The sequence below is a fragment of the Oncorhynchus masou genome, chromosome 31 (genome assembly GCF_036934945.1).
Source record: "Oncorhynchus masou masou isolate Uvic2021 chromosome 31, UVic_Omas_1.1, whole genome shotgun sequence".
Taxonomy (NCBI): domain Eukaryota; kingdom Metazoa; phylum Chordata; class Actinopteri; order Salmoniformes; family Salmonidae; genus Oncorhynchus; species Oncorhynchus masou.
This window is the reverse complement of record NC_088242.1, coordinates 59,963,567-59,980,712: the sequence shown is the minus strand read 5'-3', so window position 1 is coordinate 59,980,712 and position 17,146 is coordinate 59,963,567. Positions and strand designations below refer to the sequence as shown.

Sequence of the window (17,146 nt, the reverse complement as noted above, 5' to 3'; positions counted from 1 at the left end):
AGTCTGGCTTTTTTATGGCGGTTTTGGAGCAGTGGCTTCTTCCTTGTTGTGCGGCCTTTCAGGTTATGTCGATATAGGATTTGTTTTACTGTGGATATAGATACTTTTGTACCTGTTGACTCCAGCATCTTCCCACGGTCCTTTGCTGTTGTTCTGGGATTGATTTGCACTTTTCGCACCAAAGTACGTTCATCTCTAGGAGACAGAACTCGTCTCCTTCCTGAGCGGTATGATGGCTGTGTGGTCCCATGCTGTTTATACTTGCGTACTATTGTTTGTACAGATGAACATGGTACCTTCAGGCGTTTGGAAATTGCTCCCAAGGATGAACCAGACTTGTGGAGGTCTATCATTTTTTTCTGAGGTCTTGGATGATTTATTTTGATTTTCCCATGATGTCAAGCAAAGAGGCACTGAGTTTGAAGGTTGGTCTTGAGATCCACATCCACAGGTACAGCTCCAATTGACTCAAATTATGTCAATTAGCAGAAGCTTCTAAAGCCATGACAGAATTTTCTGGAATTTTCCAAGCTGTTTAAATGCACAGTCAACTTAGTGTATATTAACTTCTGACCCACTGGAGTTGTGATACAGTGAAATAATCTGTCTGTAAACAATTGTTGGAAAAAATGACTTGTGTCATGCACAAAGTAGATGTCCTAACTGACTTCAAAACTATAGTTTGTGAACAAGAAATTTGTGGAGTGGTTGAAAAACTAGTTTTAATGACTCCAACCTAAGTGTATGTAAACTTCCGACTTCAACTGTAGGTTTCATACTCAGTAAATTAACGGATTAGACTGGATAATAAATTAATATCTGGAGAACACCATTTTAATTATGCCTGGTCATTTCATTTTCAATTCCCTTTCATTTCCGCAAATGAAATGAGATCAATCTGACCCAAGCTCTTCTGCTGTATATTCACACTGGTTGAATCTACGTTGTTTCCACGTCATTTCACTGAAATTACGTTAAAGGGTAACTCTCAACCCCAATTTCAGCCTTTGCCCAACCTCTTCAAATGCCTTCAGGTGAAAAGTTGTGGGTGGGGGAATTGCCCATTATGTAGAGTCCTTTAGGTGCCTTATGGCAAACTCCAAGAGGACTGTCATGTGCCTTGTACTGAGGAGTGGCTTCCGTCAGACCAGTCTACCATAAAGGCCTGATTGGTGGAGTGCTTCAAGGATGGTTGTCCGTCTGGAAGGTTCTCCCATCTCCATAGATGAACTCTGGAGCTCTGTCAGAGTGACCATCGGGTTCTTGGTCACCTCCCTGACCAAGGCCCTTCTCCCCCAATTGCTCAGTTTGGCCGGCTGGCCCGGTCTTGGTGGTTCCAAACTTCTTCCATTTAAGACTGATGGAGGCCACTGTGTTCTTGGGGACCTTCAATGCTGTAGAAATGTTTTGCTACCCTTCCCCAGATCTGTGCCTCAACACAATCCTGTCTCTGAGCTCTACAGACAGTTCCCTCGACCTCATGGCTTGGTTTTTGCTCTGACATGCACTGTCAACTGTGGGACCTTATATAGACAGGTGTGTGCCTTTCCAAATAATTTCCAATCAATTGAATTTACCACTTAGTCAGTTCCATAAATATTTGGACATTGACCAAGTTATTCTTATTTTAGATGTCTACCACAGCATATTGAAGTTTAATTAATTCAATAAAGTGTAGACTTTCAGCTTTAATTTCACCTAACATGACATACCCAAATGTAACTGCCTGTAGCTCAGGACCTGAAGCAAGGATATGCACATTATTGATGCCATTTGTATGGAAACACTTTGAAGTTTGTGGAAATGTGAAATGAATGTTGGAGAATATAACACATTAGATCTGGTAAAAGATGCCAGGCCTTTACTGCAGCTGTCTTCAGTTCCTACTTGCTCTTGTGGCGTTTTGCTTTCAGTTTTGCCTTTAGCAAGCATGCTCAATTGGATTCAGGTATGATTGACTTGGCCATTGCAGAACATTATACTTAATTGCCTTAAAAAAGTATTGGGTTGCTTTCGCAATATGCTTCGGGTCGTTGTCCATCTGCACTTTGAAGCACCGTCCAATGAGTTTTTAAGCATTTTGCTCTATTTGAGCAGATAATATAACCCTAAACACTTCAAAATTCATCATGCTGCTTTTGTCAGCAGTCACATCGTCAATATATACAAGGGAACCAGCTCCATTGGCAGCCATACATGCCCACCCCATAACACTACCTCCACCATGCTTTACAGATGAGGTGGTATGCTCTGATCATGAGCAGTTCTTCTCCATACTCTTCTCTTCCCGTCATTCTGGTACAAGTTGATCTTTGTCTCATCTGTCCATAGGCTGTTGTTCCAGAACTGTACAGGATTTTCTAGATGTTGTTTGGCAAACTCTAATCTACTCTTCCTGTTTTTGAGGCTTACCGACGGTTTACATCTTGTGGTAAACCGTCAGTATTTACTCTGGTGAAGTCTTCTCTTGACTGTTGACTTTGACACAGATACGCCTGCCTCCTGGAGGGTGTTCTTGATCTGGCCAACTGTTGTGAAGGGGTTTTTCTTCACCAAGGAAAGAATTCTTCTGTCATCCAACACAGTTGTTATCCGTGGTCTTCCAGGCCTTTTGGTGTTCCTGAGCTCACCAGTGCGTTTTTTCTTTTTAAGAATGTATGAAATAGTTGATTTGGCCACACCTAATGTTTTTGCTATCTCTCTGATGGGTTTGTTTTGATTTGTCAGCCTAATGATGGCTTGCTTCACTGGCAGTGACAGCTCTTGGGAATTCATATTGAGGGTTAACAGCAACATATTCCAAATGCAAATGTCACACTTGAAGTCAACTCTTGACCTTTTATCTGCTTACTTGTAAATTCACTAATGAGGGAATAACACAAACCTGACCATGGAACAGCTGTGCAGCAAATTGTCCAATTACTTCTGGTCCTTTAATTTATAATTATATTAGTTTGTCCAATTACTATTGAGCCCCTAAAATTGGGGGGCTATGTATAAAAATGGTTGTAATTCCTACACTGTTCATACAATCATTTTGACAAAACCCTTAAATTAAAGATGAACGTCTACACTTAAAGCACATCTTGATTCCTTTCAAGTCCATTGTGGTGGCGTACAGAGACAAAATTCTGCAAATTGTGTCACTGTCCTGATACTTATGAACCTGACTGTATGTAAATAAGGTATTTCTGTTTTTTATTTTTAATAAATTAAACATTTCGCTTTGTCATTATGGGGTATTGTGTGTAGATTGATGAGATTAAAAAAAGGCTGTTATGTAACAAAATGTGGAAAAAGTCAAGGGGTCTGAATCCTTTCCAAATGCACTGTAGATGTGTTTGAAACCATAAGCAAAAACCTTTCATTTTGTGTAACGTCAGTCAAGGAAGCATCATGCAATATATATTGTCATTACCAAGACCAATGCCAAATAAGGCACGCTGTCACCTGCTTTTATAGTAAGCCTTGATGTGGTACTGTACCTCCCAGCACATCTAGAAGTACCCTCCCTTAAGATGATGTAGAGGCACTTTCTCAATCACAATTGAAATGGTAGAGTTGAACCGCTAGGGGGAAAAAGAGCTAGATTTACTACTAAAAGACCAACATATATCACTTTTGCAACGAACTGTCAAAATGAAGACCAGAATTGACGTGTTTCACTATAACTAAGCTTAAAACATCTTGTTTTTGTAAAAAAAAATAATGTTTAAACCAATGTTAAATTTACATCTTTGCCCAGTGTAAATAAATAAGTAAATGTGTGGCAAATTGCGAACATCACACTGCAGTGTATGCTCACATGGTTTATCTTTTTACCATTTACTGAACTTTTGATATCCGTCCCTAGCTCAAAGATGTGTGGATATGTCATATTTTCCTAGATTCTGAACATCACCATGAACCAGCCAAGTAGTCAGCAAAGGGAGCCGGTGGACGTGACCTTTGCGGTGCGTGGGGCCATAGGCTACCTGAAGGGGTCAGAGGTCAGCAACCACCTGAGGCTGCTCAACATGGTGGAATTCAGCTACTACCTGGGCTTCCCCGTGCTGCAGATCGCCGAGCGTGAGTCTATTATCATTGTCTAATGGATTGGGATTTTATGCCAAACGCCACTCCTGGGGGAAGTTCACTTGGGGAAAAATAAATATATTCTAATCAAATGTATTCTATTAGCCAATCTGCTTCACCTTCTATACACCTATTTTAACCTCAATAAAGAGTATTTTCAGGTTGTCTGTACTTGTCTGGTTTTCCTCTGTTCTTTCCCAATAGCATTCCACTACCCGGAGTTGAACACCACCCAGTTGCTTCGCTCGTCTTGGGTTAGAACAGGTATGCTTCCCCTTGTCAACAACTCTGACATTAGGTCAGCGTTTCCCGAACTCAGTCCTGGGGACCTCAAGGAGTGCATGTTTTGGTTGTTGGAATTATTTGTTCATTATTTGAATCTGCTGTGGGCAAAAACCAAAACGTGCACCTCTTGTGGTCCCAAGGACTGACTTTGGGAAACGCTCCTTTAAATATTCCATCCAATCTAAATCTCAACTGCAGCAAGAGGATGGATTGAAAGACATACACATGTAGGGCCTATGTTCTGGCTGTGTGATAGGCTATGTGTTGGTTCTGTATTTCCTGTCCTGTGAGTGATATCATAACTCTCTGTTTCCTGTCCTTGACCAGTGTTGCTGGGTGTGCTGGATCAGGGGGTGGACGAGCGGACCTTCCAGGCCAAGATGGAACGTCGTGTGGCCCTGCTGCTAGGAGAAGTGCTGGGGGCGGCCAGGCGCACCAAGAGGGCCACCAGCGTGGCTAACCACAGTGTTCAGGTAACCGCATCGGAGCGACTATACCCATCAAATTCTAATTTGGACCTTGAAGCCAGTTCCACTGCTTTTTTTCAATGTTCCCTTTACACCTGGGACACCAGGTAAGTGCAATTCATTATCAGGTAGAACAGATAACCAGCAGTACTCCGGACCTCATAGGGTAAGTTTTGAATACACCTGCACTATACTATACACAGGTAGATGTGTGTGTACAGTTTATCTGAGGTAAGGCTGACTGAGTGTGTACTACACTCTTAGAAAAAATATTTGTTCAGCTGTCCCCATAGGATAACCGTTTTTGGTTTCAGGTAGAACCCTTTTTGGTTTCAGTTAGGACCCCCTGTGGAAAGGGTTCTACATGGAATCGGAAAGGGTTCTCCTATGGGGACAGCCGAAGAACCCTTTTAGGTTTTAGGTAACACCTTTTTTTTCTAAAAGTGTACTGCTACTCAGAGACATTTATACAGAATAAGTCATGAACACACACCACACACACACACGATGCATTACATTTGAGAACTCAAATTACAGTTATCTCATGTTGTGCTTTACCATAACTCTAAGTACAGCAAGTACAGCTCTCCCCCTGTGGTAATAGCCCCTAGTCTAGGCTGCCCTAGGTACTGTGTTACTGAAGAGAGTAAGTCTGGGTCGTGTGTGATCTGACACAGAAAAACAACCTGTGTTCCCTCAGCCAGCCTCTAATCCACATCCAGTCCCCAAGTTTATTAGAGTGGAATGATGAACAGTGTGTGGCCCCACCTGAACCACCCCCTTCCAAAACACACACACACACACACACACACACACACACACACACACACACACACACACACACACACACACACACACACACACACACACACACCTCCTGGGTTTATAATAACTCCAGTTGCCAGGCAGAGAGAGAATTAATAATTGATCTGCTATTAGCGACTGGTGCACACAGCAGTCGAGTAACGGGTCTTGAAAGAAAGACCATTTGACTTGGTGGTTGGTCTTTGAGTGGCTGGCGCTGTGATGAATACTGTAGGTGGAGTTTCCATGGATACTCCTGCCTATCCTGTCCCCTGAATGTTGTTAAGAGAGAGGGGAGTAGAGTAGAGCAGGTGCTGTGGAGCTCCACAAAAGGCCGAGCTTGATTAGTAAAGCAGTGGTGCTCTGGGTAGAAAAGACTACAAGCCCTTGATAATGAGTCTCACTGTTCCGATTCATAGAGAGCTCACCACAAGGAATAATATCGACTGAATCAGTAGAAAGGAAGCTTTTACCAGTTGATGTGACTAACACCGTATAGTCCACTCTGTTTGCAACCACATGCACCAATACCCTTCTACAGAGTATTGTTATGTTATTATTGGGTAATGGTGAAAGAAAAGTAGAGGCAGAATAGAAACCACATTTAAACCACTGGAAGCTAGTACCAGGCATTGTCGCTGCAGAGCTACACGTTTTATTGCGTTACAATTTATTGTGTTACTAAGTGGGATTAAAATGTATTTAATTGTACTTTTTTGGTTGACAATTTACAAACAATACTCTATCTTTTGGCATCGGTTAAAGCTGTGAGTCTTCATGGGTAAGTCTATAAGAACTGTGCACACCTGGATTGTGCCATATTTGCCCATTATTCTTCTGGAAAAAAAGGTCAGCCAAACAAGGCTTTGCATTCAGGCCAAAAAGTGTATTCCTTTGCTGTGTTTTTATTGCAGTATTACTTTAGTGCTTGTTGCATACAATATGCATGCTTTGGAATATTTTCATTCTGTATTTGTGTTCTTCTTTTCATTATTGCGGAGTCACTGCAATGTTGATCCATCCCCAGTTTTCTCCCATCACAGCCATTGAACTCTGTAACTGTTTTAACATCACCGATGGCCTCATGGTAACATCTCTGAGCAGTATCATTCCTGTCCTGCAGCTCAGTTCAAGGATGACTGTATCTTTGATGTCTCTGGATGGTTTAATACATAATCCACAGCATAATGAATAACTTCACCATGCTTAAAGATGTATTCATTGTCTGATTTGTTATTGTAACCCATCTACCAATCACTGCCCTTTTTTTATGAGGCTTTCGAAAAGCTCACTGATCTTTGTTATTTGAATCTGTCTTTAAAATTCAATAGTTGACTGAGGGACCATACAGATGTTACATGTATGGGGTTAGTCATTCAAAAATCACACATCTTCCTCCCTTCAGATTGTGAGTACGACCAGGCTGGTGGGAGCGGAACACCCCCTGGAGATGGTGTACTTTGTGGAGAGTCCCAGCGGGGAGCGGCAGCCTGCAATCACTACAGCCAACCTGCTGAACCGTCTTGACGTGCAGAGGGCAGCCATCATACTGGGATACAGAGTGGAGGGCATCCTGGCTACACGTAAGTTCCAATCTGCCACAGCCTGGTCCCAGATCGCTTTATGCTGTCTTGCCAACTCCTATGGTCTTGACTATAGAGTATCTATCTATCTAATATATCTAATCTAATCTATTTTATCTATCTAATCTATTTTATCTATCTATATATCTTATCTATCTATCCTATAGATCTATCTATTTTATCTATCTTATCTATCTAATATATTTTATCTATCTTATCTATCTAATATATTTATCTATCTAATCTATTTTATCTATTTCATCTATCTAATCGATTTTATCTATCCTATCTATCTATTTCATCTCTCTATATATCTGTTCTATCCTATATATCTATCTATTTTATCTATCTTATCTATCTAATATATTTTATCTATCTTATCTATTTTATCTATCTAATCTATTTTATCTATCCTATCTATTTCATCTATCTATATATCTTATCTATCTATCGTATCTATCCTATAGATCTATCTATTTTATCTATCTATTTTATCTATCTAATCTATTATCTATCGATCTTATATATTTTATCTATCTAATCTATTTTATCTATCTATCTAACTTATGTATCTAACTATATTAGTTATAAAATATATATATATATCTATTTTACCTATCCTATATATCTTATCTACAATGCCTTGCGAAAGTATTCGGCCCCCTTGAACTTTGCGACCTTTTGCCACATTTCAGGCTTCAAACAAAAAGATATAAAACTGTATTTTTTTGTGAAGAATCAACAACCAGTGGGACACAATCATGAAGTGGAACGACATTTATTGGATATTTCAAACTTTTTTAACAAATCAAAAACTGAAAATTGGGCGTGCAAAATTACTTTCAGTGCAGCAAACTCTCTCCAGAAGTTCAGTGAGGATCTCTGAATGATCCAATGTTGACCTAAATGACTAATAATGATAAATACAATCCACCTGTGTGTAATCAAGTCTCTGTATAAATGCACCTGCACTGTGATAGTCTCAGAGGTCCGTTAAAAGCGCAGAGAGCATCATGAAGAACAAGGAACACACCAGGCAGGTCCAAGATACTGTTGTGAAGAAGTTTAAAGCCGGATTTGGATACAAAAATATTTCCCAAGCTTTAAACATCCCAAGGAGCACTGTGCAAGCGATAATATTGAAATGGAAGGAGTATCAGACCACTGCAAATCTACCAAGACCTTGGCCGTCCCTCTAAACTTTCAGCTCATACAAGGAGAAGACTGATCAGAGATGCAGCCAAGAGGCCCATGATCACTCTTGATGAACTGCAGAGATCTACAGCTGAGGTGGGAGACTCTGTCCATAGGACAACAATCAGTCGTATATTGCACAAATCTGGCCTTTTGGAAGAGTGGCAAGAAAGCCATTTCTTAAAGATATCCATAAAAAGTGTTGTTTAAAGTTTGCCACAAGCCACCTGGGAGACACACCAAACATGTGGAAGAAGGTGCTCTGGTCAGATGAAACCAAAATGGAACTTTTTGGCAACAATGCAAAACGTTATGTTTGGCGTAAAAGCAACACAGCTCATCACCCTGACCACACCATACCCACTGTCAAACATGGTGGTGGCAGCATCATGGTTTGGGCCTGCTTTTCTTCAGCAGGGACAGTGAAGATGGTTAAAATTGATGGGAAGATGGATGGAGCCAAATACAGGACCATTCTGGAAGAAAACCTGATGGAGTCTGCAAAAGACCTGAGACTGGGACGGAGATTTGTCTTCCAACAAGACAATGATCCAAAACATAAAGCAAAATCTACAATGGAATGGTTCAAAAATAAACATATCCAGGTGTTAGAATGGCCAAGTCAAAGTCCAGACCTGAATCCAAACGAGAATCTGTGGAAAGAACTGAAAACTGCTGTTCACAAAAGCTCTCCATCCAACCTCACTGAGCTCGAGCTGTTTTGCAAGGAGGAATGGGAAAAAATGTCAGTCTCTCGATGTGCAAAACTGATAGAGACATACCCCAAGCGACTTACAGCTGTAATCGCAGCAAAAGGTGGCGCTACAAAGTATTAACTTAAGGGGGCTGAATCATTTTGCACGCCAAATTTTCAGTTTTTGATTTGTTAAAAAAGTTTGAAATATCCAATAAATGTTGTTCCACTTCATGATTGTGTCCCACCTGTTGTTGATTCTTCACAAAAAAATACAGTTTTATATCTTTATGTTTGAAGCCTGAAATGTGGCAAAAGGTCGCAAAGTTCAAGGGGGCCGAATACTTTCGCAAGACACTGTATATAGATAAAATGGATAGATAAGATAGATAGATAGATAGGTTAAAATATATATATATTTTAACCTATCTATCTATTTTATCTATATATTTATCTTATCTATTTTATATATCTTGTCTATTTTATCTATCCTATTTTATCTATATATCTATTTGATCTATCTATTTGATCTATCCTATCTATTTTATATATATATTTATATATAGATATATTGTTTTTTTTTCTATTTATATATATTTTATCTATAAATCCTATCTATCTTTATGTATATATATATATATATATATAAAATGGATAGATAAGATATATATATTTTATCTATCTTTTTTATCTATCTATCCTATTTTGTCTATCCTATTTTATCTATCCTATTTTATCTATCCTTTTTTCATCTATCCTATTTTATCTATCTTATCTATCGATTTTATCCATCCTGTCTTTGTTCAGGCACATATCCATGCACCAGTGCATTCATTGACACAGAACGTGTTCATTAAGCTTTTGGAGCTCCTGATCATAGTAAAGTGAATCTGCACAGTAAAAAAGGATAAAAAGAGAATACTAATGAATTGCTTTCTCAGTATATGTTGACATGTATTTATAGCAGTGTCTCAACTAATGACTTTATCCTATAGACTGTGTCAAATGTCTATCAACCTCATTATATACCCATGTTCGGGATGAAAACCTAACACACGGTCAGAGCACCTCAGGGGACTTCTGTCCCTGCTGTAAGACTCATCTTACGGCAGGCAAGGGTTCTCCCAAGGGGTACGACAAGCCTTAATTAATCCTAATGAAGTCCCTTGGTTACAGCAGGGGAACCGACAGCCTAAAGATGTTGTGCGTGGAACACAGTGTGTACCATGCAGTGCATCTACTCTAGCTGTTTAGAAATGAACTTGGTGTGCTAGTTTGGATTTCTGATGGGGATATATAAACACGGACAGATGCGCGCGCACACACACACACAGGCAGGCAGGCAGACATATGCATATAATTGCACATACATGATGTACACACACTCTATAATATTCTATATCATGTTACGTGTTAAGTATGTCTCTATGGCCCTGTAGCTGTGGAGAAGGTGGCGGGCTACCCTCCCACGGACACGGAGAACACCAGCGTGTGGATCATCGTCGGCGTGGTGGTGCCGCTAGGTGTGGCAGTCGTCATCATCTCCATCCTGTACTGGAAGCTGTGTCGCACCGACAAGCTGGAGTTCCAGCCCGACGCCATGACCACTGTCCAGCAGAGACAGAAGGTGATTAAAAACCTGATAGAAAGGAGCATGATCCTAGAGTTTATTCACCTCTTTTAACCTGCTGTCATGTCTGGGTGTGTTGGGTCTTACATGTTTATGTTGCCTGTCTCTTTGTCCATAACCACGGTCTTAAATGGCCCTACTCTACACTGCTATCCTGTCTCTCTGATGGATCAGTCTGTCTGGTCTGTCTGTGTAGTTATTAGATATATGAACATAGATATGTATTTTAGATGTAACACAAGCAGTATAACACAAGCAGTGGAGACACAGAGGAGTCGACTGGCTGATAACACATCACTCTCTATGCTGTGTGTGAAGGTAGAGGGGGACAAATAGCTGTCAGTATCAGAGATAACTAAAAGTACAATGTACTACGCACAGAGATGCTGCATATGGATATATACAGTGGGGAGAACAAGTATTTGATACACTGCCGATTTTGCAGGTTTTCCTACTTACAAAGCATGTAGAGGTCTGAATTTTCTTATCATAGGTACACTTCAACTGTGAGAGACGGAATCTAAAACAAAAATCCAGAAAATCACATTGTATGATTTTTAAGTAATTAATTTGCATTTTATTGCATGACATAAGTATTTGATCACCTACCAACCAGTAAGAATTCCGGACCTCACAGACCTGTTAGTTTTTCTTTAAGAAGCCCTCCTGTTCTCCACTCATTACATGTATTAACTGCACCTGTTTGAACTCGTTACCTGTATAAAAGACACCTGTACACACACTCAATCAAACAGACTCCAACCTCTCCACAATGGCCAAGACCAGACAGCTGTGTAAGGACATCAGGGATAAAATTGTAGACCTGCACAAGGCTGGGATGGGCTACAGGACAATAGGCAAGTAGCTTGGTGAGAAGGCAACAATTGTTGGCGCAATTATTAGAAAATGGAAGAAGTTCAAGATGACGGTCTATCACCCTCGGTCTGGGGCTCCATGCAAGATCTCACCTCGTGGGGCATCAATGATGATGAGGAAGGTGAGGGATCAGCCCAAAACTACACGGCAGGACCTGGTCAATGACCTGAAGAGAGCTGGGACCACAGTCTCAAAGGAAACCATTAGTAACACACTACGCCGTCATGGATTGAAATCCTGCAGCACACGCAAAGTCCCCCTGCTCAAGCCAGCACATGTCCAGGCCTGTCTGAAGTTTGCCAATGACCATCTGGATGATCCAGAGGAGGAATGGGAGAAGGTCATGTGGTCTGATGAGACAAAAATAGAGCTTTTTGTTTCTGAACTTGTTTGGAGGAAGAAGAAGGATGAGTACAACCCCAAGAACACTATCCCAACCGTGAAGCATGGAGGTGGAAACATCATTCTTTGGGGATGCTTTTCTGCAAAGGGGACAGGACAACTACACCGTATTGAGGGGAGGATGGATTGGGCCATATATCGCGAGATCTTGGCCAACAACCTCCTTCCCTCAGTAAGAGCATTGAAGATGGGTCGTGGCTGGGTCTTCCAGCATGACAACAACCCGAAACACACAGCCAGGGCAACTAAGGAGTGGCTCCGTAAGAAGCATCTCAAGGTCCTGGAGTGGCATAGCCAGTCTCCAGACCTAAACCCAATAGAAAATCTTTGGAGAGAGCTGAAAGTCCGTATTGCACAGTGACAGCCCCGAAACCTGAAGGATCTGGAGAAGGTCTGTATGGAGGAGTGGGCCAAAATCCCTGCTGCAGTGTGTGCAAACCTGGTCAAGAACTATAGGAAACGTATGATCTCTGTAATTGCAAGCAAGGGTTTCTGTACCAAATATTAAGTTCTGCTTTTCTGATGCATCAAATACTTGTCATGCAATAAAATGCAAATTAATTACTTAAAAATCATACAATGTGATTTTCTGGATTTTGTTTTAGATTCCGTCTCTCACAGTTAAAGTGTACCTATGATAACAATTCCAGACCTCTACATGCTTTAAGTAGGAAACACTGCCGATTTTGCAGGTTATCAAATACTTGTTCTCCCCACTGTATATATATCAATCTGCAGCATCTCTGTGCGTAGTACATTGTACTTTCAGTTATCTCTGATACTGACAGCTATTTTTCCTCCTCCACCTTCACACACAGCATAGAGAGTGATGTGTTATCAGCCAGTCGACTCCTCTGTGTCTCCACTGCTTGTGTTATACGGTTATCGCCCCTCTAAAGGACATATCCATATCTAGGTCTCTATATCTCCCTGGCAGTGCACTCCTCTAAACCACTTCTGTTTCTCCATGTCTGTATGAGACACTACTTCCTTGTTATGATTGGAAGGCTGTAGTTCTCGCCATATAGGGTGGTTGTGGTAGTCTCAGGCTGGGTCTCTGGGGTGAATCCTACAACTTAAGTAGAATTGTTTCAATTGGAGACTAAGTGAAAATGTGACTTAAGTGGGAGTTTTGCCCTTGTGCTGATAGGCTAAACTATATGGGAGTATAGAGTAGTAGTACTATCTCCCTCCCCTGTTGTCCAGTGATCCAGTGTATTCATGGAAAGGATCACAGGCACTCTATGTGGCAGCATCCCATGCATTAGAGAGGATCGCAAGCTCCCTATGTGGCAGGCAAGCCCGACAGTAATTGGCTCTCACTGCTGTAAGGCACAGCGGCTGTGTTCTTGCCCATGGCTGCCCCTGCTGTACTGCAGCTCTACACTGCTCTGCAAGATCCCCCTGGCTGACAGTAACACACTCACAGACATGCGCACACTCACATATACGCATACACGCGCTCACACAGACACCCTGCATAATACACACTCATTGCTACCCAGACAGTTAGGATCTGCTCTGCCTTCTGCTGCTGCTGCTGGGGGCTGTCTAATCTCTATCCTCACACACATACACATTGATGATCAGACACATCTATCGTTCCCTACCTTTGCCCAACCCCTCTATCATCCATCATCACATAACACATCCCCTCTTTCCACTTCTATTTCTCTTTCCTGTTTCTGTTCAGTCCACTCAATCACCGTTCAGGGGATCATCGTTAAGGGAATCACCATTCAGGGAATCATCGTTCAGGGAATCAAGGTCTCCTCTTTCAATCAAGAGGCAAATAACCTTTAGTGAGAGTGAGGAGGAAGAAGAGGAGGAAGAAGAAGAAGAGGAGGAAGAAGAAGAGGAGGAGGAGGAGGAAGATGAGAAAAAGGGGAAGGTACAAAGTAGAAGCAAGTAGTTTGTAGAAGACCCTGAAGAAAATGGGTTGTGTAGTGGACTTGGATCCATTGGTTGTTGTGAGCAGAGGATGGTAGCATATTGTCCCGGTACTAAAGGGGCAATGAAGTCCCATGGTAGTGAACACCCAGAGACCTTGTCAACTTATCACATGTATCAATCTCCATCTGCTCAGGGGCCAAAGCTTCCTCCTCCCAAGCCAAAACCAAAGCCCACGCAGAAAAGTGAGAGCTATGAGGAGGAAGAGAAAAAGGAGAAAGAGAAAACCGTGTTGAAAGGGAAGAAGGCAAAGCAGAAGGTACAATGTACTGTATAAAGGAAGTAGTCCTCTCCTTATTAGACGTGTTGGCCTGTTTCCAGGCCTGAGAGAGCGATTGGTCAGACACAGAGATGGTAGCTAGTTTGGCGCAGTACTCATGTTTACATATAATAAAACAAAGTATTTTTTGAATACTTGGCTTCAATGTTTTTGATGCTTATCATCATAGTTTTTGTAGTCTCAGGCCATATATTGGATGGATACCATACTATAATGTACTGTATCAGTCTTTAGTAAGTACTGTAGTTCCCATTAGACTAGGCCAAGGTTTCAATATTTTTTTTCTCTCTTTTGTTATTTCCCAACTTTGTGAATAGTGTGTGAGTAGAATCAGTAGCATAGCCTAGATCTGTGTGGGGTAGTGATGTTTTTACCTAGATATTCAGTTGGTGACTGTAAGACTGCTTACTGCTTAGCATGCCCGGTTTATCATACTGGAGAGATTTCCCTCTCAAAGACAAAAGCTTAGCGTAGCACCCTGTATTATATGCATATTCAACAGCGTTTAAGAAATATATTACCTTCAACAGGGTTCAAGCCATCAATGTCTAGTGATTATTCGTGTCGCAAAAATGTTCGCTAACGTGTTAGCAATTAGCATGTTTGACATTTCAGTTGAAGTACTATCAGCTTTTTGATAAGAGGTTTAGCAGAAACAAATACATCCCTGTATTATTGGCATACAGCCCCCAGTTATTGGCCACCTTACTATTTTGTTCTATTACAAGATATATCCATTTCATTGTGTTCAAAAAAGAGACACCAACCTCGTATTTGAAGTGTTTTACTAGATCCTAGGCTAACCTTCCAGTAAAAAAAAGACTTGCCTGTCAACCTTTCATTGCGCATCCCGCTGCGCCCTTCTGTAGACTCTTAAAAATGGTTCTTCACCCACATCTTCTTTAGTGTTGTAACCAAATAATGTCTCATTATTTTTTTTTACAGATGAATATTATGTTTTGAGAAAGTAGATAAAAGTTTAATACTAACATTTGAATTAGTATGAATCATTTAGGTAAAAAAAAGTTGTATATTAAATGATGTGTGGTCTTCTGCACATTCAAATTGTACAATATACAGTCCCACAAAATGTGTGATATATATATATATATATATATATATATCAAAATGTGTGTATATATATATATATATATATATATATATATATACAGTTCAATTCGGAAGTTTACATACACCTTAGCCAAATACATTTAAACTCAGTTTTTCACAATTCTTGACATTTATTCCTAGTAAAAATTCCCTGTTTTAGGTCAGTTAGGATCACCACTTTATTTTAAGAATGTGAAATGTCAGAATAATAGTAGAGAGAGTGATTTATTTCAGCTTTTATTTATTTCATCATATTCCCAGTGGGTCAGAAGTTTACATACACTCAATTAGTATTTGGTAGCATTGCCTTTAAAATTGTTTAACTTGGGTCAAACGTTTCAGGTAGCCTTCCACAAGCTTCTCGGAATAAGTTGGGTGAATTTTGGCCCATTCCTCCTGACAGAGCTGGTGTAACTGAGTCAGGTTTGTAGGCCTCCTTGCTTGCACACACTTTTTCAGTTCTGCCCACAAAATGTCTATAGGATTGAGGTCTGGGCTTTGTGATGGCCACTCCAATAGCTTGACTTTGTTGTCCTTTAGCCATTTTGCCACAACTTTGGAAGTATGCTTGGTGTCATTGTCCATTTGGTAGACGCATTTGTGACCAAGCTTTAACTTCCTGACTGATGTCTTGAGATGTTGCTGCAATATATCCACATAATTTTCCATCCTCATGAAGCCATCTATTTTGTGAAGTGCACCAGTCCCTCCTGCAGCAATGCACCCCCACAACATGATGGTGTACCTTGTACCTTAATTTAACTAGGCAAGTCAGTTAAGAACAAATTCTTATTTTCAATGATGGCTGAGGAACAGTGGGTTAACTGCCTTGTTCAGGGGCAGAATGGCAGTTTTTTACCGTCAGCTTGGGGATTTGATCTTGCAACCTTTCGGTTACTAGTCCAACGCTCTAACCACTAGGCTACCTGCTGCTGTTCTTCGGCTTGCAAGCCTCCCCCTTTTTCCTCCAAACATAATGATGGACATTATGACCAAACAGATCTATTTTTGCTTCATCAGACCAGAGGACATTTCTCCAAAAAGTACTATCTTTGTCCCCATGTGCAGTTGCAAACCGTAGTCTGGCTTTTTCATGGCGGTTTAGGGGCAGTGGCTTCTTCCTTGCTGAGCAGCCTTTCAGGTTATGTCGATATAGGACTCGTTTTACTGTGGATATACATACTTTTGTACCCGTTTCCTCCAGTATCTTCACAATGTCCTTTCCTTTGCTGTTGTTCTGGGATTGATTTGCTCTTTTCGCACCAAAGTACATTCATCTCTAGGAGACAGAACGCGTCTCCTTCCTGAGCGGTATGACGGCTGTATGGTCCTATGGTGTTTATACTTGCGTACTATTGTTTGTATAGATGAACGTGGTACCTTCAGGCGTTTGGAAATTGCTCCCAAGGATGAAGCAGACTTGTGGAGGTCTACAATTTTTTTCTGAGGTCTTGGCTGATTTCTTTTGATTTTCCCATGATGTCAGGCGAAGAGGCACTGAGTTTGAAGGTAAGGCTTGAAATACATCCACTGGTACACCTCCAATTGACTCAAATGATGTCAATCATCCTAAATGATGTCAATCAACCTATCAGAAGCTTCTAAAGCCGTGACAAACATTTCTGGAATTTTCCAAGCTGTTTTAAGGCACAGTCAACTTAGTGTATGTAAACTTCTGACCCACTGGATTTGTGATACAGTGAATTATAAGTGAAATAATCTGTCTGTAAACAATTGTTGGAAAAATTACTTGTGTCATGCACAAAGTAGATGTCCTAACCGACTTGCCATAACTAT

General features: G+C 40.8%; 1 protein-coding gene across 3 annotated transcripts in view; it reads left to right on the top strand.

The window, feature by feature from the left end:
- The window catches only part of LOC135524211 (UPF0606 protein KIAA1549-like), an 85,894-nt gene that overhangs the window by 47,250 nt on the left and 21,498 nt on the right, over positions 1-17,146 (top strand). For all 3 annotated transcript variants that reach the window (XM_064951543.1, XM_064951545.1, XM_064951542.1), the window contains exons 7-11: positions 3,888-4,068; positions 4,279-4,338; positions 4,687-4,832; positions 7,036-7,213; positions 10,541-10,728. In XM_064951543.1, coding sequence (XP_064807615.1) covers positions 3,888-4,068; positions 4,279-4,338; positions 4,687-4,832; positions 7,036-7,213; positions 10,541-10,728 — 753 coding nt within the window. The remainder of the gene's footprint in view (positions 1-3,887; positions 4,069-4,278; positions 4,339-4,686; positions 4,833-7,035; positions 7,214-10,540; positions 10,729-17,146) is intronic.